This window comes from Terrapene carolina, unplaced genomic scaffold (genome assembly GCF_002925995.2).
Source record: "Terrapene carolina triunguis isolate 2854851 unplaced genomic scaffold, T_m_triunguis-2.0 Scaffold51622, whole genome shotgun sequence".
Lineage (NCBI taxonomy): Eukaryota > Metazoa > Chordata > Testudines > Emydidae > Terrapene > Terrapene triunguis.
In genome coordinates, this window is record NW_020715973.1 from 7,610 (window position 1) to 33,386 (window position 25,777).

The 25,777-nt window shown below is 47.8% G+C and overlaps 1 protein-coding gene and 1 gene segment (V, D, J or C); one reads left to right on the top strand and one right to left on the bottom strand.

Annotated features, from left to right (window-relative positions):
• Nucleotides 1-2,962: 2,962 nt before the first annotated feature.
• Nucleotides 2,963-3,928, top strand: LOC112109038 (olfactory receptor 49-like). The gene has a single exon (XM_024203406.1). The coding sequence runs from the start codon at nt 2,963-2,965 to the stop codon at nt 3,926-3,928; it is 966 nt and encodes a 321-aa protein (XP_024059174.1).
• A 10,094-nt stretch (nt 3,929-14,022) lies between these two features.
• LOC112122659 lies at nt 14,023-14,640 on the bottom strand. The segment is given in 2 exon segments: nt 14,023-14,462; nt 14,556-14,640. Coding segments are annotated over 2 exon segments (486 nt in total).
• Nucleotides 14,641-25,777: the final 11,137 nt, after the last annotated feature.

Here is a 25,777-nt window from a genome sequence, read left to right on the forward strand (position 1 = left end):
TTCCCACTTTTACGCAACCAGAGAATCGTTCATATTGTTGTTCTGGTCACACCTAATACCTTATGCACATGCATGAGAGTTTCAATCCTCTGTTCATTATTTGTACTTTCACACCCCATGATTACTGGGGTGCCCTGTTTTTCATAGGTTGTTTCTTAGCTCCACTTATTCTCATTAGCATCTACACACAACATGTACCCTGCTGTCAGGACATTTCATGATGATACAATCAGATATCTACTGATTTTGGATAATACATTACTGTTTATGGCAATCTAGGGTCTGGTCTACACTACAAAGTTAGGTTGACTTTACAAATGTCTAAACCTACATTTCACCCTCACTGACATGGCTGCCCTGCTACACCATCTTAATAGCTCCACCTCCAGGAGCTGTGTAGAATCAACGTCACTGGAGATAGGTTGGTGCAGTGTGAGTGTAGACACTGTGTTGCTTACATAGACTGTTACTGGCTCCTACAATGTGCCACACTGACCGGCCAATCGATACAAGCCCTGCGCGGGGGCGGGGGGGGATGTGCAACACTGACACGAAGAGCAAAGTGTAGACACGCACAAGCTATGTAATTACTGTGGTGGCTATGCTCCAACATAAGTTAGATCGACTTAATATTGTAGTGTAGATGTAGCCTGGTTTTGTGTGGCATCACTTATTGGCACATCTTTTACAGTAATCTTATGACCTAACTAGCATAGGGTTGTTCCGAGGTCACCCACTCATGTCAAGCATTTTTAAGCCTATGGCCTAGTCTGGCTAAGCTTAAATCTTACAGGCCTCACCCCATAGGCCTTTCATTCTGTATATACCTAATACACCCTTATAAATACTTGTCAGTCTTTTACTCCTATAATCCTACAATTTAAATCGATGGAACATACATTGATTAGATATGAAAGAACAGACAAATTGACCATAAGACCAAATAACGCAATGATAAGTAAATAATAAAATATACTAATTGGCTACAACTGCCAAAACACAAACACACACACACATGCACACCAATCTGAGGGCTGAATTCCCACTGATCTGTCTGACAGTGTGACTGAGACTCAAATCCATCATCTCGGCAGTGTGACAAGTTAGAAGCTGCCTTTTTCTTTACAAGAAAACAAACTTCTGTATGTTGTTTGCATCAGTTTGCAAATACAATCCCCTCTGAGATTTCTTAGCTGGTTCTATTATCTCCCAGGGGTGTTGCCAGTCTCCCAGTGAAAGAACACTCCCCCAATATTATTCATAAAGGGAGTGAAGACCAGCCTTGAGAAGGAGAAATGTTTGTTTTCTTTTGTTGTAAGATTACAACATTCAAGTTTCAACTGCAGCAGAAAGGTAAATCTTTCAGATGTAAATCGTTAGGCTTAATGTAGCAAACCACGACATTTTATTTTATTTTGTCTTATATTTGTTTACATTCTTTAGGGTGGAAAAAATTCTCATAGGAAAACGAATATAATAGGAAAAATATTTTTTCTTATTATATGAAAGAAATTAATTACACTTATGTTATAACAGATCTTTGTTTGCTACATGCCTAATACCCTGTGAAGGAAATGATTAAAACATGATAACTGCATGGTGTCAGTTCCTCAGAATTCTGGTTTGGTAGCTTATTTATCTTTGATTCATTTGGATGCCCCATTCCAACAAACCATGTAGGCAGCTTTGAAAAATGTCATCCTAAGTAGGAAAGTTTTTTTCTCCTTTTAGCTCATCCTCAAGTTCTCTGACTCTTTTCACATTTAAGTGACTTTGGAAGACACAATTTATGTCATTCTAACTCAGGGAATCTTGCTGATGTTAACTTCCTTTTGCCAAGTTGTTGCCTGCATTGGCTGAGATTTGCAAAGCCCCCGAGACAATACAGATATCCATTAAAATTCATAGTAGTTAGGCAAGAAGATTCCCTAGGTGAGCATGAAAACTCAACCTTTTCATGATATCTTCTGTGACAAGGGATCTTAAATTTTTACATGCTAGGTCTCGAGTCTCCATCCTGGGAACATCCTGGAATCCTCCTCCCGGCTAGTTGGGATGTAGTGAGAAACCCTTCCCATTTAGCAATATGGGAATGGCGAAGACAGGGGAGTCTTAGTCCAGGGATAGGAAAGGTCGCTCAATAGATAAGAGAGCATCTTATAATTTGGGAGATGTGGAATTCAGTGCCTTCCTCAGACACAAACTTCCTGTGTGATCTTGGGAAAGTCACTTTGTCTAAGCTGTGCCCGAGTTCCCATCTGTAAAATTCAGATAATACCTCACATGGGTGCTGTGAGAATCCACCAATATTAGTGAGGATCTGTGATACAAGAGTGATGAGGCCCATGTAATTCCTTTATAGCAGGGGTGGTCCATTTTTTTTTTGTCAAGGTCAAAGTTTCTTGGTCAAGGTATAGTCAAGGTTCACATGCCAGAGAAAATAATAACAAAATAACAATCATAATAATAAGTAAATAAAAAAATTGTGGGGTGCGTTCATAAGTACCTTGTGGTCTGGATTTGGCACACAGTCTGCCTATTGACTGTATAGTGTCTAGAAAAAAGGGTAACGTTTCTGTAAATAGTTGGTGACCTCTCTAGTTGTGCTCACTGTGTTCTAAGAAAGCAATGGGAGGAGCTGTACGTATATAGCCAGGCTTTGCTTCTTTGTGAATATCGAGCAAAGACAATGATTTGGGGACCAGCTCTTTCCCCAAGTTTAATTTGTTATATAAGCAGCAATAGACACATCAAACTAGTTAGCCTGGGAAACGATGTTCTCTGCCAATCTCAGAAATTCTCTATCTCCTTCATTAGCTTGTGAGCTTATCATATTCTTTTTGAGTGAACATCTTTTCTGTCTCATAGGCCTCCAGAACATTGTGGTTGAATCCATAAACCTGATAGATAAAGGTTCATGCTCTTATTTTGTATTGTTGCTCTTTTTACAGGGGAATCGGAAATGGAGGAAGCAAATGAAACCACGGTGGCTGAGTTTATTCTGCTGGGGTTTTCCGGAGTTGGTCACCAACTTCAGATGTTCCTCTTCTTTGTTCTTTCACTGACCTACTTGGTCACACTAACGGGTAATTCATTAATCATGTTCATAGTGTGGGTGGATCACCGACTCCACACCCCAATGTACTTTTTCATCAGCAATCTGTCCTTCTTGGAGATCTGGTTCACCTCGGTCACAAACCCAAAGATGCTGTTGAACTTTCTCTCAGGCAACAAAACCATCTCATTCCTTGCCTGCATGGCCCAGTCCTACTTCTATTTCGCCCTGGGGTCTACAGAGTTCACCCTTCTCGTAGTCCTGTCCTTTGACCGCTATGTTGCCATCTGCCACCCGTTGCGATATGCTGCCATCATGAAACAGAGACTCTGCATTCAACTAGTTTTTGTTTCTTGGGTGGGAGGTTTCCTGGTTATAAGTTTACGGATGGTCCTGGTGTGCAAGCTGAGATTTTGTGGGCCGAATGTGATCAACCATTTCTTTTGTGATAGCAGCCCACTTTTCCAACTCTCCTGCACCGATACCCAACTAATTAAGAGGGTGGATTCCATTTTGCTGTCAGCCATAGTGTTGACTTCATTATGTTTAACCATGATCTCGTACGCTTGCATCTTCTACTCTATACTGAGAATCCCATCTGCCACTGGGAGGCAGAAAGCTTTTGCCACTTGCGCTTCCCATCTTACTGTTGTAACGCTGATCTACGGGAGCTGTATTTTTATGTACGCCAGACCCACCCAGGGCGACTCCTTGGATCACAACAAAGTCGTGTCAGTGCTGAACACTGTTGTGACCCCGCTCCTCAATCCCTTCATCTACAGCCTAAGAAACAAGAGTGTTAAGCTTGCACTGAGAGATGCCTTCAGTCGCAGGAAGGCGAAGTTGTTCCCAAAGTTACGATGTGCTTCTTGATGGAGGTAAGAACAACAAAAACACAGTGGAAGAGGAGACGTCAGTGTTGCAACAGACTCTGCAAAATAGCCTCTTCTCCATCTGTATAGTTTTAAAATCAAAGTTCACTCAAATCTATTGTTCAGGGAATTAATCTGAATAGCACGATGGTTAGAGCGATGTTGTGGGAGGTGAGAGACTCAGGTTCCTTGTTTGGTCTGATTTGGAGACAAGATTTGAACCTGTGTCTTTCATATTCCCTGCAGCCCCCTCCCGCTCTAGGCTTGTGGAGTTATATCAGAACATAAGAGATGCCACAGTGGGTCCAATCAATGGTCCATGTAGTCTAGTCTCCTGGCTCTAACCGTGGCCTGTAACAAAGCTTCTGGGGGAATGTACAGAACACGGCAATTTTGCAGTTATCCACACCTGGCTTCTGTCAGTCAGAGGTTTAGGATCACCCCAAGCATGGGGTTGCATCCCTGAGCATCTCGGCTAATATCCACTGATGGCCCTATCCTCCATGATCTTCTCTAGATCTTTTTTCCAACCCATTTGTACCTTTGTCTAGCCCAACATCCCATCGACAAGAAGTTCCGCATGTGAATTGTGTGAAAAAGTACTTCCTCTTGTTGTATTAACCTGCTGCCTATTAATGTCTTTAGGTGTCCTCTGATATTTGTATCATGGGAATGCGGATATAACACTTCTCTATTGACTTTTTCCGCACCATTCATGACTTTATACAACCCTATCATATCCTCCTTGAATAATCTCTTTTCTAAACCAAAAAGCCCTCATCTTTTCACACTCTCCTATTACGGAAGTAGTTCCTTTCCCTGGACATCTTTGTTGGCCTCTTCTGAAACTTTTGCAGTTCCACTATAACCTTTTCAAAATGGGGCAACCAGAACTGATCACAGTATTTACGGTGTGGGCGTACCATGGATTTATATAGTGGCATTATGATTTTTTTTTGTTTCATTATCGATCCCTTTCCTATTGGTTCCTAGCCTTCTGTCAACTATTTTTTTTAAATCCACTGCTGTGCACTGCGCTGACGTTTTCAGAGAAATATCTGTGGAGTCCTGAAGGTCTTTTTCTTTAGTACTAACAGCTCAATAGCCTACAATCTGAAGTCAAATTAAAGACTTTCTCCTGCTCTGTCAGTAGACACAGAATATTAGTTACAGAGTAGAGGTTTCTCAGGTGCAGAATGGAATGGACAGAGAGATGTTTGGACCGTGTAACCTGCGGGTTAGGCACTACCCTAAAATGGGAGACACCTGATTAAAATGCTGGCTCCAAGTAAGGCAGTGCACGGATTTTAACCGTGTCCTCACATGTTCTAACACTCTACCCTACACACTGGGCTCTAGGGTGGAAGTGAATGCTCTCTACAACTGCCCAGAAATGCTAGCCTGGACCAGGTCATCTGTTTCACAAACAATTTCAAGAGTCTTGGTTTCATTCTGATGCAGAATGAAAACAATTTTTGAAGCCCTGAAATGGAATTGTTTTCTAGCCAGCATCTCGCTTTCTTCCCCTACCCTGATACCAGATTGCATACGTGTTTCAGACACTATTTTTTTTTACTGTGGTTTTCTATTTCATCTGCAGTTATAAGTACTTGGAGAAAAAATATTTTCCTCTTTACTGTTTGAAACATAGACCAAAAATAATTAATCCCAAGAGAGAAGGTGCTGAAATAAAGAGACACAAAGTTGTTGACTTTGTTTTTAATGTTGTGAAGCAGATATCAGCCCTCACCCCCTGAGAATGTTTTTGTTGATGACCCTTGCTGAAATCATTCTCTCTGGTCAGGGAAAGAGTCCTCTTTGGCCCATCCCCTTCTACTATCACACTGGGCCATTGGGGTCAGCTGTGACTCATCGGAAATTGTGCCTTATTCTGAGTCACAAACCCAGCTGCTTAAAGCACGTGGCCCTATAGGTATGAGCTCGGACATCGGGGTTCATGCTGACTGCCAAAGAGAGGACCGTTACTGAGCCCCCATACATGGAGCAAAGTGCCCCCTAAAACACGGTTTAGAGATTAGAGATTGATCTTTTCAAATACAGCTGGGGTTGGGGGTTGGATTTTCAAATGCATTTTGTCAGACAACTATAAGTGCCTTATTTAAAACAATGAACTTTGCCACCTCTGTTTCCCATCTTGCTCTTGTAACACTGGCCTGTGGAAGGTGTATTTTTATGTATGTCAGGCCCACAGGAAACTTATCCCTGGATCTCAACAAAGGGATGGCTCTGCTCAACACCATAGTGTATGCTTTCCTCAACTCCTTTATCTACAGCCTCCAAAACAAGGGTGTTAATCCCACCTTGAGAGATGCTTTCAGTCAGAGCAGGACACGATTATTCCCCAAGTTCTGTTGTACTTCTTGATGGAGATAAAAAAAATGGAAAAGAAGAAATCAGTCTTGCAGCATGTATATATATTCTGTGCAATAGCCTCTTCTTCATCTGTATACTTTTACAATAAAAAGTCAGTTGGTCAAGTCTATTGTTCGGGGATTGAATTCAAATTCTTTATTTTGTACTTTTGAAAAGCTCTGGATTAGGAAACACTGGATAGCAATGTGCCCTGATGCTCAGAACAGACACAACACTGGTATAAAATGGGACTTATTCTCCTAAATCACTCACGTGCTTTTGCAAAATTGACGGTAGGCCTTCAGTAGTGTTTGATATTTGAAAGGTGAGAGTTACAGCTCTTAAATCACTGGGCCACAGAGCACCTGCCCTTTTTGCTCCCCCCTGTTGGCAATAAGGTCCAGCAGTACTGGTCCTTAAAGCCGGCCTTGTACGGGCAGGTACCGGCGGCCACTTCTTATCATTACGCTGTACTGGCCCGTACCAGCCCACTTTCATCTCTGCCTCCATGAGGAATGTGCTCATCATTTCCATCCCATGGACTGATTGTCACCTCCATACTCCCAAGTATTTCTTCCTCAGCAAATTGTTGTTCTTGGATATCCTGTTCCTTGGTCGTTTCTCCTAAAATGTTGGTCATCCTTCTTTCAGAGAGGAAGACCATCTCCGTCACTGCTTGTCTGGCACAAACCTTCTTCTTTATCTTCCTGGGCACAGTGAAGTTCATCCAGCTGTCCATGATTTCCTACAATCTAGACGTGGCCATCTGCAACCCCTTGTCCGACACAGTCATTATGAATGGCAGGGGGTGATACATGCTTGTCCTTTCCTGATGGATAGAACCTTCTCTGTCCATGCCTGGTTCTTAACGTTCACCATAGTGTCTTACACCTACATCATAGCCTCTATCCTCAGGATAGCCCCTGTTGAAGGGCACAAAAAGGCCTTTTCCACTTGTGTGTCTCACATCACTGGTGTAACCATCGCAGCATACGGGAGTTCCATTTTTGTGTATGTCCGGCCACAGCACAGCCAATCCTTGGCTTATGATAAAGCAGCATCTCTGCTCACCCACAGAGGTGACATCCCTATTTACGCCTTCATCTATAGCCTTGGGAATGTTAGAGTTAAGGAGGTCTTGAGAGATACTGTAGCTAGACTTATGGGTTACTCAAAGAAGGTCCATTCTGGAAATATGACTTTTTAAAAGGGGAGAAAATGGTAAATAAAAGGCCAGGAGGGCCCACCTTACATTTCCAAGAGTGACTGAGGCCCTTAGAGGCAGAGTTTCAAAGGAATTTAGGGGCTAGATGCATAAGGAGATTTAGTCTCCTAAGGACCACTTTATACCGTACTGAGATGCTCACAACCTCTACTCAACTGTCACTTAAACCTGGACTCACCTAAATTCCCCAGGTGCCTATGTTTGTGACACCAAAGTCCCCATGGTGCTTAAATTTCCGTCGGTGGGCATGTCTGAAAGCACCTATGTGCTGGTGTCACCAAGTGGGTCTCTGCCCTAGCTCATGACTAAGTCCCAGTGAGATTCTCAAAGCAGATGTTTTCTCTCTGATCATGCATGTGGGGCCTTATCTGGTAGCCATTCTCAAAGGCACAGAACAAATAGCTGGGGGAAAACAGATTGGGAATCTTCGGTTAGGAAGTGTGTGCCCCATAATTCCCAATACCTCAGTGTTTAGGGCTATTCACATCCCTTCTCCAAATTAGGCAGCATGGCAATTTGAAAGCAGGTCTTTTATATTCCAGATGTGTGCCCTAACCACTGGGCTTTTGGCTAGTGTAGAGTAGGATCTATTGATTTGTGTAATTTTTTCATGAGAAAGACCTGATCTGCCTTAGTTGCTTAACTCCAGGAGAGGGTTCATGGCTGTGAGTCCTGAGTGGAAATAGGTTCATCCTTCTAGTCCAATCCCCTGCACTGATGCAGCACTATGTATTATCTAGACTATCCCTGACAGGTGTTTGTCCAACTTGTTCTTAAAAACTTCCAATGATGGAGATTCCACAAACTCCCTAGGTAAATAGTTCCAGTGCTTAACTAGCCTGACAGTTAGGAAGTATTTTGTAATATCTAATCTAAAATTCTCTTGCTAATAATTGACCCCATTACTTCTTGTCCGGTTCTCACTGATAGAGGAGAGCAATTTATCACGTTCTTCTTCATAACCTTTTACGTACTTGAAGACTGTTGTCACATCTTCTCTCTCCAGACTAAACATACCCAGTTTTTAAAATTCTTTCCTTGCAGGTCAGGTTTTCTAGACCTTTAATCGTCTTTGCTGCTCTTCTCTAGACTTTCTCCAGTTTGTCCATATCTTTTCTGAAATGTGTCGCCCAGCTCTGGAGACAGCACTCTAGTGGAGACTTTTTCAGTGCTAAGTAGAGTTTGTCTCTTGTCTTATACTTAGTTTGAAAGTTCTTTGGGAAGGTACCATCCTCTTGTTGGGCTTTTGTAGAGTACCTAATCCAGTGTTCACTTGATTTATGATTGGGGTCGCTAGGCACTACCAAATATAAGTTCTTCTTCTTATCATTTGTTTATTAACATTGAAAACCAAAGTGTTGCTTATATATTCATTCTGCCAAGCGGTAGTGGGTGTAATTGGCTTAACATTGTAGCACTCACAGAGCAAGGATAGTCCAGTAGTTAGGGTAAAAACTTGAGAGTCCCAGCTTTACATCTTTCTCCTGCGTGAGTTTGGGCAAGTCCCTCTGGGCCAGATTTTTAAAGATATTTAGGATCCTAAATATGGAGATCAGAACCTGGTGAGATTTTCAAAACTGGAAAGATTCTGAGCTCTTTAGGAAGGGACAACCCGATCATCTAGCCTGGCCTCCTGTGTATCACAGGCCATGACATTAAAGAAGGAAGGAAGGGAGGGCTATCACAGGACAGTTGAATGCAGCATGTGAGGTAGGTGTAGAGTGAGGGTTCAAGAGATTAAGGCACCAAATTCCCACGGACTCTTAGGATCAAGTTTTCAAAGGTAGTTAGGTACCTAAAGATGCAGCTAGACACCTAGTCGATTTACACAAAGCACTGCAGCAGGGCAGGTGGCCCATTACAAGCAAGTGGGAACAGCTCACCTGTTGAGAGGGCTGGGCAGCACCTAGGCAGCAAGAAAAGGTCAGATAGATAGAAGGACAGCAGATGACTGCTGCCAGGGATGGGCAGGCCCCAAGCCACAGAGCCAGGGTCACAGGGCTAAAGAGTGCTGAAGGAAGCGTAGCCACTGACAGGGTGACCCACGGATGTCTCCAGGAACAATGAGAGGGCCAGGGGGAATGAGGGATACTCCTCTGGCAAAGATTGGCTGAGCCTTACTCAGCGGGCGGGGCTATCAAGAAGGCCAGGGCTTTATAAAGCAGTGAGCAAGTGACCAGGGAGCTTTGCGACCAGGGGCTGCTAACCAGGACTTTTGCAAGGGAGTGTGGAAGGGGAATGGGAAGGGGGCGAGGTTCACTTGCCGTTTTTTAAAACCTGGAAACTAAACTATATTCGAAACTTCTTGATTTAAACAAAGCCCTTTCATTAACTTAAGTAGCTGTAGGAGACAATGCAGGCAGAAGCCCAGCAGAAGAGTGGGGGCTACCCAGTTTATTGCGCTGAGTGCAGCATGTATGATTACCTGCCCTGTGGGCGGGTGGCGTATGTGTGCATTCAGTGCAAGGAGCTCCTGGCCCTCAGAGACCGCGTATGGGCTTTGGAGGCCAGGGTGGCAGAACTGGCGGAGCTAAGGGAGGCAGAGAGGTATGTTGATGAGGCTTTCTGGGACACTGCAGATTTGTCCCACCTCTGGTCAGACAGCCCCTGCGCTGTTGAGAAGGATTAAAGGCTCAGTGAAGGAGAGTAGTCAACGGGAGCAGAGGGAAACCTTCCCATAGTTGGGAAGGTGTAGGGTGGTGTTAGCGTATCCTCTCGCACTGAGGTTACCTCTCCGGGGGAGGGAACTCCAGTCACTAGGAAAAGGCAGGTGTTAGTAAGGGGAGATTCGATCATTAGAAACATAGATAGTTGGGTTTGTGATGACCGGGAGAACCGCATGGTGACTTGCCTGCCTGGTGTGAAGGTTGCGGATCTCTTGAGGCATCTAGATCAGTGGTTCTCAAACTGGGGCCACCGCTTGTGTAGGGAAAGCCCCTGGTGGGCCAGGCCGGTTTGTTTACCTGCCCACTGGCCGCGGTTCGCTGCTCCAGGCCAATGGGGGCTGCGGGAAGTGGCGGCCAGAAAATTCCTTGTCTCACGCCACTTAGATAGACTTATGTGTAGTGCTGGGGAGGAGCCAGTGGATGTGGTACATGTAGGTACCAATGACGTAGGGAAGGGTAGGAGAGACGTCCTGGAGGCCAAATTTAGGCTGCTAGGGAAGAGACTGAAATCCAGGACCTCTATGGTGGCATTCTCAGAAATGCTCCCAGTTCCACGCACAGGGCCAGGTACACAGGCAGAGCAGACAATAGAGGGCAGACAATTTATGAATTTACCCTGTATAAGTTTATACAGAGTAAAACGGATTCATTTGGGTTTGGATCCCACTGGGAGCTGGGTGTCTGGGTGCTAGAGGCAGGGGCACTTTCTGAGTCATTTTCAGTGAAGTCTGCAGATTTGGGGCGTGGGTTAGACCCTGGGTCTGTGTTGCAGCATGTCTGGCTCAACAAGACAGGGTTCTGAAGGCCCAAACTGAACCTGAACCCATCACACCGGGGATGAGGGGTTTGGGGTGCAGGAGGGGACTCAGGGCTGTGGCAGTGTGTTGGGGGGGTGCAGGGTGTGGACTTTGGGAGGGATTTTGGCAGGGGTGAAAGTAAAATAGAGCTCTTACTGGTAAGGGGCCCACTCTGCCCCCCCACCCCAGAAGGGGCGGGGTCTCAGGTGGAAGGGGCGGGGTCAGGGTGAAAGTGAGTTACATTTCTTACTGATACAGTCCAGAGGCAAGCAACCCACCCCTCCTACATACTTCACACCTCCCATTGCATGACTTCGATATAGAAAATAAAGCTACTACTACCAGTACTGTCTGTAATAAAACATTACTATTGGAATAAGCCTGAAAAAGTGAAAACTCACTGTCACATTTTTCTCCTGGTCCTCCCTCCTCCTCAGTAGCGTAGCTGGGGGGGAGCGCCTGCTCCCTGAGCCCAGATTTCCCCAAGTGGCACCTTTTCCAGCGCCGCTCCGTCTTTCGGCGGCCCTGAGCATGCGCCGCTCTGTCTTTTGGCGGCATTTTGGCGCATGCGCAGGGCCGCCGAAATGCCGCCTTTTTTCTCCGCCACTCCTCCTCGGCAGCAACCCTGGCTACGCCACTGGACCCGACCCTTTGATCAAGTGGCAGTGTCGGGATTAGCACCCGTCGGACAGCAGGCAATTCTCCAGCGCGCTCCTCACCCATGTCAGTGAATGATTTGGGGAATGTCAGGCTCATTTGAAATGAGCGAAAGTAGCAGAAAGCGCTCTGAAGCAGCAGCCCAGCTCCTAGTAAGACTGAACTATGGAGCGTGCCCAGGAAAGCCAAGGGCTGTCTCAGGAGATAACTGTCCCCTTTTGAGGGCTCTCGCTCAGCCTCCAATCCTGGCTGCACAACCCCGTAGCCTTCCTTCAAGAGACCCAGGCGTGACACTGGGGCAGCAAAGCACGCGGGGATTTAAGCCTCTGGAAATGTCCCTCTCTAGTCTGTATTTCCCCTCCGCACATATCACAGGCGCACGAGTTACTCCGGCGCTCTAGTGGCCCATGGGGGTTTCAGCTCCTTTGTCTCAATAAGAAATTCACACAGATACACCCGGCTCAAGCAGATTCAGATGCAGTCGTTGCCCAATGCTGCACCAGTACCGGACCCAGTCAAACAAAACAACAACAACAACATTGCAAAGTGCAAACGTGTAAAAGCCAAAAAAAAGGGGGGGGGGCAAAATTATTTTTGCTTGGGCCGCCAAAAACTTAAAGCTGGCCCTGTTCAAGTTGCTCATTTGCAAATAAAGCATGGTGTTGGGATTGTCCCTGGACATGGTGAATCGCCCCTTGACGGAATCAGCGTAGTATGTAGAGGTGACTTGAATTTGGGTGACCCACTCCAGGCCCTTCCCATGAGCCTGAAGGACCCAATTCATATAGTAATTGCTGAATGTGAACCCAGAGGCTTTGCAGGAGAGGCAGAGAGAGTCTTCACATCCCCTCCAGACGCTACCAGCTGGATGTGGTACCGGGCACCTGGGAATAAGGACACGTTTAGAAATGTATTGAGAACAATAATACAATATCTCCCCTTTCTCTGCAATGGATTTAAGAGGGGTGAATACCTTCTAAAGCTGCTAGAATGAAAACCAAATGGAGCTGAAGTCTCATTTTCCCTGCTGCTGGAGGGGAAGTTTCTCAGGAGGACTGGCCGGTCACTGCAAAACCCAGGGGGCTGCGGACTGTATCTCTGGGTGCCGCCTGGGCACAGAAAGGGACAAATTTGAACAGGAAACTTCTCAACCTATTTGCATATCCCCTTCCTTGTAAGACACAAGCTCCTGCCCTCTGCTTTACCCTCAGCCTTGAAGAAGAGACCTCAGAGGGCCCCTTATTCTGTGTTGTGAGGTGCCTGGGCTGGTTTAGCTTTGTGTAGCCATGGGAGACCTGACACTGACAATTGGCTGGTAGCTAATGTAGGATGGGAATGTCACACAAGCCTTTGGGAAGTTCTGGGTCAAATCTCACTCAGTGGGAGCTGCGTTCTGTGACCCTAGTGCCCCACTGACCCCCCACCAACGGGCCTCTGCTTCTCCCTGAGCTACCCCATTAAATCCTACCGTGTTCCTGTCTGCAGCCCTTAGTCACGTGACTGTCCCCAATGCCCCGAGTGCCAGCGCTGGGCTGAGTGATGTCATCAAGGGCCGAGGGGCGGGGTCTGTTATCTCCATGGTGACTCTATGACATTGTGGAACTTTATTGTGGGTCGGGATGTCTCAGCTCCACCCATTGACACCAGCGGAGAGTCCGGGCTGCGATTTCCACGTGGCAGTTGGGAGAAAACAATCCACGAGCCGCTTTGGAAAGTCCCGGCGGTGCCACATTCCCAGGCTCAGCGGAGTGGGGTTTATTCAGGCGCTGGGTGATCTCTGCCCCACAGCCCCGCCCGGAATCTGAATGGCCCATTTCCATATCCCAGCCTCCATCTCTCTCTGCCTCAGTCTCCCCTCTTTGAACCAGGGGCTGGGATAGTTCCCGGGCTCCCGGCAGCGTTGTGGGGATAAAGGCAATAACCGCTTGTGAAGGGTGGAGATTCCACGGTGAGGGGCCCACATCGGTTATAATGAACTAATCACCTTCCGCTGCATTAATGCGATAAACGTCCCAGTTTGCTGAAAGGGCTAGAGTCTCCCTGGTGTAAATCAGGAGTAACTCGAGTCTAGTGGAAGCCGTTGCGGTGACTTCACACTAGCGGAGAATTTGGCCCCAGGAGTAATTAGCTCCATCTGTTGGGTCTGATGCAAACCTCAATGCGCTTGTCCCCTTTACACTGACAGACGCTGTCCTGTGAGTCTGACACAGAGACGGGCCGCGGGAGAGTGACTCAGAACAGGACTCACTCCGGATTGGAGTTCTCTGATGAAGCGAGGGATCTCTGCGCCGCAGGCCCAGCGGGCCTCTGGGCAGGAAGGGGAGACACATTGCCCGGGAATGGAAGAGTTAAAACTGAAGGGAGGTTTGTGTTACATTCACCTGGTTGCCAGGTCTCCTGTCGGAGCCCGAAGCGGTGTGTGTGTCACTGCTGCCCCTGCGCGGCTGCCGGGAGAAGGGCGATTCCGCAGCCTGGGTTTTTGTATGATCACAAACTGGTTTCGTTTCACTGTGTCTCTCGCACAGTAATACCGGGCGGTGTCCTCGGGCTTCAGGCCGGTCATTTGCAGATACAGCAGGTTGTTGGAGTTGTCTCTGGAGATGGTGAATCGGCCTTTCACTGAGTCTGCATAAAATTGTTGGCTCCCATCACCATAAATGCCTGAGACCCACTCCAGCCCCTTCCCAGGAGCCTGTCGGACCCAGCTCATGCCGTAGCTGCTGAAGGTGAAGCCGGAGGCTTTGCAGGAGAGGCGGAGAGAGTCTCCGGGCTTTTTCACATCCCCTCCGGACTCCACCAGTGACTGGGACCGGACACCTGGGAATAAAGACAGGCCATTAATATCGGTAGAAAAACAGTGGTAACACAATGTCCTTCTAACTCCGCCAGTTCTTCAGAGGAGGAAAATACCTTCCAAAGCTGCTACAGCGAAAATTACAAGGAGCAAAAATCGCATTTTCCCTGGTGCTGGAGGGGAAAGTTCTCAGGGGACTGGCTGGTGACTGCACAGACCCAGGGGCTGCGGATTGTGTCTCCGGGTGCAGCCTGGGCAGAGAGAGGCACAGATTTAAACAGGAAACTGTCTCCCTCATTTGCATGTCCCCGCGTTATAAGAGACACACACTCCTGCTGCCAGTGATCTGACTGACTCGCCCTAGGGCTCCGGGTGCGGGAGTCAGACTGTCCCGGCCTGTGTGTCTGTGCAGCGCCGGGCACAGGGCGCTGGGTCCTCCTGACACTTTCGGACCCCTGGGAGGAATGACCAGCTCCCTGCAGTGACTGTATTTCCTCACCGAGGAACTGAGGGCCTGGCTATTGTGAGGTGATATTGGGGACTGGGGGGACTCAGCTCTGGAGCCCCGTTCCACGCGCACAAGGGCCGTGCAACGTCCGGTCAGGGGGGTCAGTGTCTGGGGAGGGGTCGTGTCCCAGGGATCCATTGGGCTGGGCCACCCGCTGGAGAGGGAAGATTTCCCAGGGCGCTGGGAGGGATTTGGGACGGAAGCCCCTTTCCCTTCCCGGCAGTGACCGGCTACAGTGAAATGATCCATGACACTAGGGACGTGATCTGAGCAAGCCTGGCTCGTGCTTTGGACCAGGTCTGGGGCCTGCCTGTGGGTGCAGGTGGGAGAAGCTGGGGTCGGGGGGGGAGTCTGAGGACAGAGTTAAGGTTTTGCAGTGGAGCCTCCCTGACACTAGTGGGCCGAGAGCGGCGTGTCTGGGAGTTTTTCTTTAGGGGAGAGTCGACGGAGGATTCAGACTACAGTGAAGGAAGATTATTCTGCGCGGCTGATATTTATAATCGTGTTTATATTCCTGTTCCCAGTCACACTCCACTTCCCATTTACACTCGGATTGTAAACTCGGTGGGACTGAGCGAGGTTTTATGGTCTGTGTTTGTACCGTGCCTAGGACTGTGGGAGCCTAGACTATAATTAAGAACATAAGGAAGGCCAGACTGGGTCAGACCAAAGGTCCATCTAGCCCAGTATCCTGTCTCCCGACGTTGGCCAGTGCCAGGTGCCCCAGAGGGAATGAACAGAACAGGGAATCACCGAGTGATCCCCCCTGTCGCCCATTCCCAGCTTCTGGAGACCCGAGGCGCTAGGCCCACAACCAGCACCAAATCTGTCACCGCTGAGCATCATCATCAAGATCATTTACTTAGTTAATTATTAATAAACAATAAAGTGTAGACAGAAGCTTCTCCTGGTTGTGTTTAAAGAACTTGCCTGATATGAACACTACGTGTTTTTACACCATCCCCAGGATGTAATATTGAGGGATAACAACAAAATAAAAACAACAAAATATTTCCATTCCCACTTACTTAGAGACAAGTATCAGGATTCACGCTGAAACACAGATCTCCATTCCCATTACCACTCATGTTCCCTTTCATATCCCCACACTCATTCCCACACACTGGAGAGAGGAGAGAGAGAGAGAGAGAGAATGTTCTCGGGGAATGTTCCATAGACAGTTGCACTGAAGGATACTCAGACGATGAGGGTGGGTGGCTGGCTGGCTCCATAATGTGCCATTGTCCTAGGCTCTCAGACTGGCTGGAGACTAGTTCAGTGATGAGGCCAATAGAAGTGAGACAATGTACAGGGCAGGGAGTCAAATAAATCTATAAACAGACAGGACACAGCTCTATGGCATTGACCAACAGGGATTTGGGGAACAGCCTTTTTCCCTTTTATAGCTGCCAGGGTTTGTGTTTTCACCTCTCCTGCTTTCTATCCCCACACGGGAACTGAGAGGTGAACATGGGACTATGTGGGCTTCTGTTTGGCAGATAAATAATTCCTTTTGTGACAGTGTACCCCATAAGGCTTTATGGGGGGGGGGCTTATAAATGTATGTATGATATAACTGGAATAGCGTTTTGTTACATATGCCATGTAACATATCTATGTAAAGGTTATGATCTACTGGTTATGTTCATCCTAGTTGTATGCAGGCACCATTTGTGTGTGTCAAAGTTATGAACATTGGCTGTATAATTGCTTGATTTCTAAGTAGCTTTAGTTAGAACATTTGGTCACTTCTTGGGAAAGGCGTGTGCAAATTAGGTGCTCAATCAGGAAGCACTTAACAGACAAAAGAGCTTGGAAGGCTCCAATCCACATAAGAAGTCTTCCTGGAGACATACAAGATACCATGTGGACAATGGCTTCTGCCTGTAAAGACTGAATCATGCAGGGACATGTGACTTGCCCAGGTGACTCCAGAACTCCATCTTGGAGCTGGACTTTGCATAGGAGTGAGGAGGGGGGTCTCCACCCAGAAGAGAAAGTCTATTTAAACCCGTGGGAGACCCCTCCATTTTGTCTCCCCCCTCCCAAGATACTTGAAGGAAACTGGAACAAAGGACAGTAACTACAGGGGATGTAAGTGATTGCTGGACCCAGGCTAAAAGGAGTTTACTGAAGAACCACTTAATTTGAACAGTCCCTCCAAGATGTGCTGGCTAGTTACCTTGTGGGCGTTACCCCAGGAGCCCACATTTGAAATCCAAGTATAGAGCCAATATTTATATCTTCAAATACAAACATGATACATGCATACAGATAGCCCATCATAACCAGCAAATCATAACCTTTTCATAGACACCTCACTCCACAGCCTTTGTACAATACTTGCTGCAAATATATAACAGTGGTTGCAACAATGATCTATATGGTCATATTTTAATCAGATAACATCACACACCCCGATTTGCATATCCCCCTCCTGGTGACACATAAAACCTCCTCACTTAAGGAGCCCAATTTACCTGCCTGGGGATTCAGGAAGTGGCACAGGGAAGCGAGGAAGGATCATTCATTGGGCAGGGCGCCCACCTGGGACCCTGCAGGCCCAGGCTTGGTTCACTGCCCTGTCCCAGACTTCCTGTGTCACTCGGGGCAAGTCACCTGGGGCCGGATTTTTCTAAGTATTGACGCATCAAGCGGGATTTTCTAAAGCTCCACAGCACCCAACTCCCATAGGTGCACCTCAGTTCTCAGGCTGTGAAATGGGGATAACAGGACCTTCCTGCCTCACAAGGGTGTAGTGCGGATAGGTGCGATAAAAAGTATGAGGGGTTCAGATATGATGGTGACTGGTGGGGAGGTGCATGGTGGGGGGTGACTGGTGGGGAGGGGCTATTACTCTGGCTGTGATGCAAAGATCATTGACATGAATGGAATGAGTGCCGCCTCCCTTGCCTTCATTTGGCCTTGGGCCATTCCCCAATGCAGCAACTGATGGATATTCCTTCCCGTGAGAAAACAGCTGGTCGGGTGACATGATTAACCTGGCGGGGAATGTCTAGTATAAGGAAAGCGTCTCAAATTCTTTCAGAGCCTGACGCAAAACCCTTCACAACTCCACGGAAACCATCCCGTTTAGTGCAACGTGAGCTTTGTCAGGCCCTGTGTTCATAGCCCTGAGGCCGCAAAGTTGTTAGTTGTTCCTTGAAATGTCAATTGTAAATGTCTTCAGCAGAGGCAATGGACTCATCACTAGAACAGAGCTAATTAGATGAAGAGGATGCTTCCTTCAGAGGATCAGCAGCTGTGATTGAAGCAGAAAACTCTCGGAGCGATCAGATTAGTAGAAGAGTCCTGGGCAGATTCATTGGTCTGGGTAAAATACCAAATCTCACTGATTATAATGAGACTACTGATGGGATTGAGGAATGAAAGATTTTGCCCAATATTAGTGAGGTCCTGGGGCCTGGGCCTCAGCCTGTCCAAGACTCACTGTCATTTCTGCAGGAGCTGGGCGAGATAATCACAGTAGAGATGATGGCGATAGTAAAATCTATTTCCTATTCAGTGTTTTCATCCACACATTTCAGAGCGTTTTACAAAGGAGATAAGTGGCATTATCCCCAATTTTTACCCAAGGGGAAACTGAGGCACGTGGAAGTGAAGTGACTTGCCCAAGATCACCGAGGAAATAAGTGGCAGACCGGCAAATAAATTCTGTGTTTCTGTTTGGTGCTGAGCACTATGAGAAAGCGGGTCTACGGACACCTGCAATGCACCGCACAGGATAAATTCACTAAAGATTACGAGGTCCCCAGAGTGTTTTCAACACTTCACTGGAACAGTGCCAGCGATACATTGGGTGGATTCTCCTTACCATGGGAAATCTGATTGTTTGTGACCTGGGTAACTTGAGTAAAGACGCGTTGTTGTAGGTAGTGCGCTGTTAATACTATCGCACTGCTACAGACTGATGGAAAGCCCATGAAAGTCAGAGGGAAAAAAACCCCAGAACAACCACCTGTTTAGTTCCGTGTTCTCTGGATGACGCCTTGTGTTCACACACCTGAGTCAGGAAAATTCTACGGTTATTGCTTGAAATTTCCGTGCAAGTGTTTGCAAAACAGGGAATGGAGCTATCAAAACACTAAAGATAATGAGGGTGATTCCCACAGAGATTCAGCAATTCCTATTTAATTACACAACCCGGTGAGCAATAAGACTAGCGAAATATTCCTGTGCAGATTGATATTCCTGCATGAAACACTCACATCCTGCTGGCTTTATTCATCCCCTGTGTAACCCCATTGATTTAACTGGGACCGGTCGTGGGAGTAAAGAATAAAGGATCTTGCAGAAGATTAGTAAGGGCATTGGCTCATCAAAGCATCAGTCAGTGCCCTTTCTGCCGGCAGATGAGACAAGGAAAGCAGAGAGTATAGTTGTGATGGGTTGGATCACAGAAACCCCCTTGGGAGCTGCCTCCTGATGTGCCAAGACTACCCCTGCTTCTGTTTTCCCTGCCAGCTCAGGACTCCAGCACCCTGTCTTGCTGGGCCAGACACTCCAATCTGCTGCAACACCGACCCAGGGTCTGAATCACTCGTCCCAAAGCTGCAAGTTTACCTGAAAACAGCTCACGGGACTGTGCTTGTCTTTAGCACTCAATGCCCAACTCCCAATAGGGTCTAAACCCAGATAAATCTGTTTTACCCTGCATAAAGCTTATGCAGGGCAAACTCATAAATTGTTCGCCCTCTATAACACTGATAGAGAGATATGCACAGTTGTTTGCTCCCCCCAAGTATTAATACACACTCTGAGTAAATTACTAAATAAAAAGTGATTTTATTAAATACAGACAGTAGGATTTAAGTGGTTCCAAGTAGTAACAGACAGAACAAAGTAAGTTACAAGCAAAATAAAATAAAATGCGCAAATCTATGTCTAATCAAACTGAATACAGATAATCTCATCCTCAGAGATGCTTCAGTAAGTTTTTTTTCTCAGACTGGACACCTTCCAGGCCTGGGCACAATTCTTTCCCCTGGTACAGCTCTTGTTGCAGCTTAGGTGGTAGCTAGGGGATTCTTCATGATGGCTCCTCTCTCTCTCTCTTCTGTTCCACCCCTTTATATATCTTTTGCATAAGGCGGGAAACCTTTGTCCCTCTGGGTTTCCACCCCCCCTCACTGGAAAAGCACCAGGTTAAAGATGGATTCCAGTTCAGGAGACATGATCACATGTCACTGCAAGACTTCATTACTCACTTGCCAGCGCACACACATATACAGGTAAACACAGGCATCTGCAGACAATGGTCCTGGTTAATGGGAGTCATCAAGATTCCAAACCATCATTAATGGCCCACACTTTACATAATTACAATAGGCCCTCAGAGTTATATTTTATATTTCTAGTTTTAGATACAAGAGTGGTACATTTCTACAAATCAGATGATCACACTCAGTAGATTATAAGCTTTGTAATGATACCTTACAAGAGACCTTTTGCATGAAGCATATCCCAGTTACGTCATATTCACTTATTACCGTATTTTCTCTAAAACTATCCCAGTTACATTATATTGACTTATTATCAAGTTTTTATAAAACCATATAGACTGCACAACGTCACAATAGTACACTCTGCTACTGCTACTGATAATATCACCCAACACTTCCATAGTGATTTTCCAGCCATGGCTCTCAGGCAAAGAAAGAAAAAATTATTCTCTCCAATGCTTATAACTGTGTAAACTGAGGCACGGGGAAGTTTGGTTCAGTGGCTCTCAGGATCCCCACGATACAAATTCTTGCACCCCCCCCCCATAGTAGCTCTGGATGTCACACAGGAATCACTTACTGAAATGCTGTGGCCTGTGCTATACGGGGAGGACAAATCTAGAGGCCAGGTGAAGATTTATCTTATTTTACTGATTCATATAAAATTACTCACTTACAATATGTGCTGTCGATATGCCCTATAGACATTACATTTGGAACTAAAGTGAAAATGCATCAAACCAGTCTGCAAACAGAGTGCTCTAGAAGCTGCTGTGTTAAAAGAAGCAGAGATCAGAAGGCTGGAGGCTGTAGAGATGAGATTTCTTTGGAAGATGTCCGGTGTAACGTGTCATGATTTCCAGACAAATGAAGAAGTCGGAAGGAGTAGAGGATGTGAAGTCAGGGTGCAGGATTCGCTGCAATCAAAAAGACTAAGGTGATGGTGACAGTGTAGAAGACAAACAGATGATCGGATACCAATAGTGCAAATATTGTCAGGCTCAGTCAGATCTAGAGGCCGAGCACGTGGGCAGCGATGGATGGTGACACTGGACTGCTACCTGTAAAGATGTTTAGGGCTGAAGAGAAGAAGAGAAGCTGAAGAAGAAACCCTAGAATCTTTATCCTTTAAGTAACTGAATTACCTTGGACCTTAGTCCATCCCGTGCTTTGCTGCACATTGATCTACCCACATTCGCTACCCTTGCCTATCAACTGCCTTTCTCTCCAAACTTCCCATTTCATGTTGAGGTGCTTGATGTCATTCAGAACTCTTCGTAGGACATCTTTTAATTTTAATTTACTACTGACCTCTGCAGTTCATTGGGAAGATTGCACTGCACCCAAATCAGTTTTTGTCCAGACTTCACCTCACTTGTGTTTGCCCCTTTCACAATTTCCCCTTGTTCCTCTAAAGTCAGGAAGGACAGTGAAGAACACTGGTGTCTAATTCAGTCCCTTCTTATAGGCTAGGGGACTCTTGGGACAATGACCTTGGTGTTCTGTGTTGCTAGGGATGGTGGGGATGAATAATGCACAGGCTGTGGAATGTTTCTTTTGCTGTGGAGCATTCACCAGTAGTGTAGTTTTGTGCAACTGGTCACCTGATTACATGGGCTTCCTCCCCTATTCTCTACATTAGCTGAAGTCGACTCTAGTAATCAAATCAAATCTAGTAATTACCCTAGTAATCAAACTGCCTCTTGTTTTAGAATCTCCCTTTTACCAAGTCACTGTAGTATATGCTAGAGCCGTGAATCTGGGTGAGCCACTCCAGTCCCTTCCCGGGAGCCTGTCGGACCCAGCCCATGTAGGCGCTGCTGAAGGTGAACCCGGAGGCTTTGCAGAAGAGGCGGAGAGAGTCTCCGGGCTTTTTCACATCCCCTCCGGACTCCACCAGCGCCTGGGACCGGGCACCTGGGAATAGAAACATAATGTAATTCGCATTACTATTAACAGCAGTAATAGACGCTGCTACGCCAATGGGTGTGAGGGGAGAAAATACCTTCCAAAGCCACAGCAATGAGCACTAAATGGAGCCAAACTCTCATTTTCCCTGGTGCTGGAGGGGAAAGTTCTCAGGGGACTGGCTGGTCACTGCACAGACCCAGGGGCTGCGGATTGTGTCTCCGGGTGCAGCCTGGGCAGAGAGAGGCACAGATTTAAACAGGAAACCGTCCCCCTGATTTGCATATCCCACCTCTTATAACACACAGGAACTCCTTCCCTGGCTGATCTCATTTCTTGCCCTCCGATTCCAGGAGAAGAGGGTAAACGTGTGTAGCGCTCTGACCCAAATCCCACTGAAACCCAGGGGATTTCTGAGTGGCTTGGAGCTACATCGGATCCCGTCCCACGTGTCTGTGTGGAGTCCTGCACAATGGGAACCCGGTCCTGATTAGCTCCGGAAAGAGGCTGTCAAAGCAGAAAGAGAGGAAGGAGGGAGTGAGGGATTGTGACATAAAAGAGAGAAAGGAAGAAAGGACGCTGCAGTCCTGGTGATGACAGCCAAGCGCTTCTAGGCCACCTTTCATTTCATCATCATCATGATCTTCATCCTCCTCCTCATCATCATCTTTGGCGCATTTTCAAAATTTACCAGCAAATATTTTATATAATTGTTCCCGATAGTTCCTCATCTCTAAGTAGGGGACAGCAGCAGTTCCCTGTCTCACAGAAGTGTTGTGAAAGCAACTACATTGAAGATTGTGAGGGGCTAATATATTACTTTGGGGATACAGGGGCGTGCGAGCAGACTTGGAGTAATAAATCGCCATTATTCATTCTTAATATTATCCTGAATAATAAAAAAATAATTAATCATCGATTCTTTGCAGTGCGGTTGGGCCTGGGAGCCCTGCTTCGGACCCCACTAGTCAAAGCCCTGGGCCATCTCGCAACAAACGGATATTCCCTCTCCCAAAGATTTGTTTGTCAGCAATAATGTATGTTGCACCAGCCTGAGCACCCGGGGGAACTGGAGGTGCTGGCTTCGCTGGGGTGGGTGGAGAAGGGGACACCCCTGTGTATAAGTGACCAGGTCAGGCTCTAACTTTTTTAATGCCCTAAGCAAAAAAAAAACAGCGCCGCCCCGCTGAAACACCCCCCCCAGCGCTGCGCCGCAGAAACACCCCCCAAGCGCCGCGCCGCAGAAACACCCCCTCAGTGCCACACCACAGAATCACCCCTCCGAGCGCCACAGGAAGACCCCCCCAGTGCCACGCCACTGAAACACCCCCCGAGCGCCGCCGAAACACCCCCCCACACGCCGAGCTGCCGAAACACCTCCTCAGCACCGCACCGCAGAAACACACCCCCAGTGCCGAGCCGCAGAAACACCCCTCTGAGTGCCGCAGAAACACCCCCCCAGTGCCGCACCGCAGAAACACCCCTCCGAGCGCCACAGAAACACCCCCAGTTCCGTGCCGCCGAAACACCCTCCGAGCGCCGCCGAAACAGCCCCACAGTACCGCACCGTAGAAACACACCTCCGAGTGCCACAGAAACACGCCCCCAGTGCCGTGCCGCCGAAACACCCCCCGAGCACCACAGACACACCCCCCCCCCCCGAGCGCCGCCGAAACAGCCCCCCAGTGCCGCACCGCAGAAACACCCCTTCGAGCGCTGCACCGCCCCGCCGAAACACACACCCACAGCCGCGCTGCCGTAATACCCCCCCGAGCGCTGCCCGGCCGAAACAAAAACAACAACAAAAAAAACCTCGAACACCGCCCCGCCACCCCAAGATTGGCCGCTCCTTACAGGGATCCATTGGGCTGGGCCAATGGATTTCCCATGGCGCTGGGAGGGATTTGGGACGGAAGCCCCTTTCCCTTCCCAGCAGTGACCGGCTACATTGAAATGATCCATGACACTAGGAATGTGATCTGAGCAAGCCTGGCTCGTGCTTTGGACCAGGTCTGGGGCCCGCCTGTGGGTGCAGGTGGGAGAAGCTGGGCGAGGGGCAGGAGTCTGAGGACAGAGTTAATATTTTGCAGTGTAGCCGCCCTGACACTAGTGGGCCGAGAGTGGCGTGTCTGGGAGTTTTTCTTTAGGGGAGAGTCGAGGGAGGATTCAGGCAACAGTGAAGGATGATTATTATGCACAGCTGATATTTATATTCTGTGACAGACCCAGACCAGTGGGGTATAGGGGTCTGGAAGAGGGCAAATATACTGGTCACTGGATGAGTAGTTTTCTGTTCCCTGAGTGACCAGAGCAGGGGCTGCACTAGAGTAATCAGGAACCTGCTAGAACCAGTTAAGGCAGGCAGGATAATTAGGACACCTGGATCCAATTAAGAAGAAGCTGCTAGTATCAATTAAGGCAGGCTAATCAGGGCACCTGGGTTTTAAAAGGAGCTCACTTCAGTTTGTGGGGGGAGTGTGAGGAGCTGGGAGCAAGAGGCGCAAGGAGCTGAGAGAGAGGGTGTGCTGCTGGAGGACTGAGGAGCACGAGCGTTATCAGACACCAGGAGGAAGGTCCTGTGGTGAGAATAAGGAAGGTGTTTGGAGGAGGCCATGGGGAAGTAGCCCAGGGAATTGTAGCTGTCATGCAGCGGTTACAGGAGGCACTATAGACAGCTGCAGTCCACAGGGCCCTGGGCTGGAACCCAGAGTAGAGGGTGGGCCCGGGTTCCCCCCAAACCTCCCAATTGACCTGGACTGTGGGTTCTTCCAGAGGGGAAGGTGTCTGGGCTGTTCCCCAACCCACATGGTGAATTTCTGAGGCAAGAAAATCCGCCAATAAGCGCAGGACCCACCATGATAGAGGATGAACTTTGTCACAATTCGTGTTTATATTGCTATTCCCAGTCACACTCCACTTCCCATTTACACTCGGCTTGTAAACTCAGTGGGACTGAGGGAGGTTTTATGGTCTGTGTTTGTACCGTGCCTAGGACTATGGGACCCTAGACTATAATTAAGAACATGAGAGTGGCCAAACTGGGTCAGACCAAAGATCCATCTGGCCCAGTTTTCTGTCTTCCAACAGTGGCCAATGCCAGGTGCCTCAGAGGGAATGAACAGAACAGGGAATCATCAAGTGATCCATCCCCTGTCACCCATTCCCAGCTTCTGGAGACTCTAGGCGCTAGGACCACAACCAGCACCAAATCTATCACTGCTAAGCATCATCATCAAGATCATTTACTTAGTTAATTATTAATAAGCAATAAAATGTAGACAGAAGCTTTCTCCTGGTTGTGTTTAAAGAACTTGTGTGACATGAACGCTAGGTGTTAATAAGCCATCCTGTAGCGAGGCGGTGGGATACCCCACAGCCCCGCTGAGGGCCGAACCTCCCCTAACATCAACGTGGGCGGAGCCACCGGGTCCGGCGCCCGCCCCTCAGAGGTCATGGCGCCGACCCAGAAGTATAAAAGCCCACCTGCAGAGCTCAGTGGAGAACAAGCCGGCGGAGAGAGCAGACGTCTGTGGCCAAGCTCCCGCTTGGGAGACAGAAGCAGGCCGCGACCGGCCTGAGGATTCACCAGGCCAGCCGTGCCTACCCCTCGCCCGTTACCCTGAGGAGGACTGGCCGAGCCTGCCCCGTTCCAGCTACCCCGAGGAGGAGCCGAGCCTGC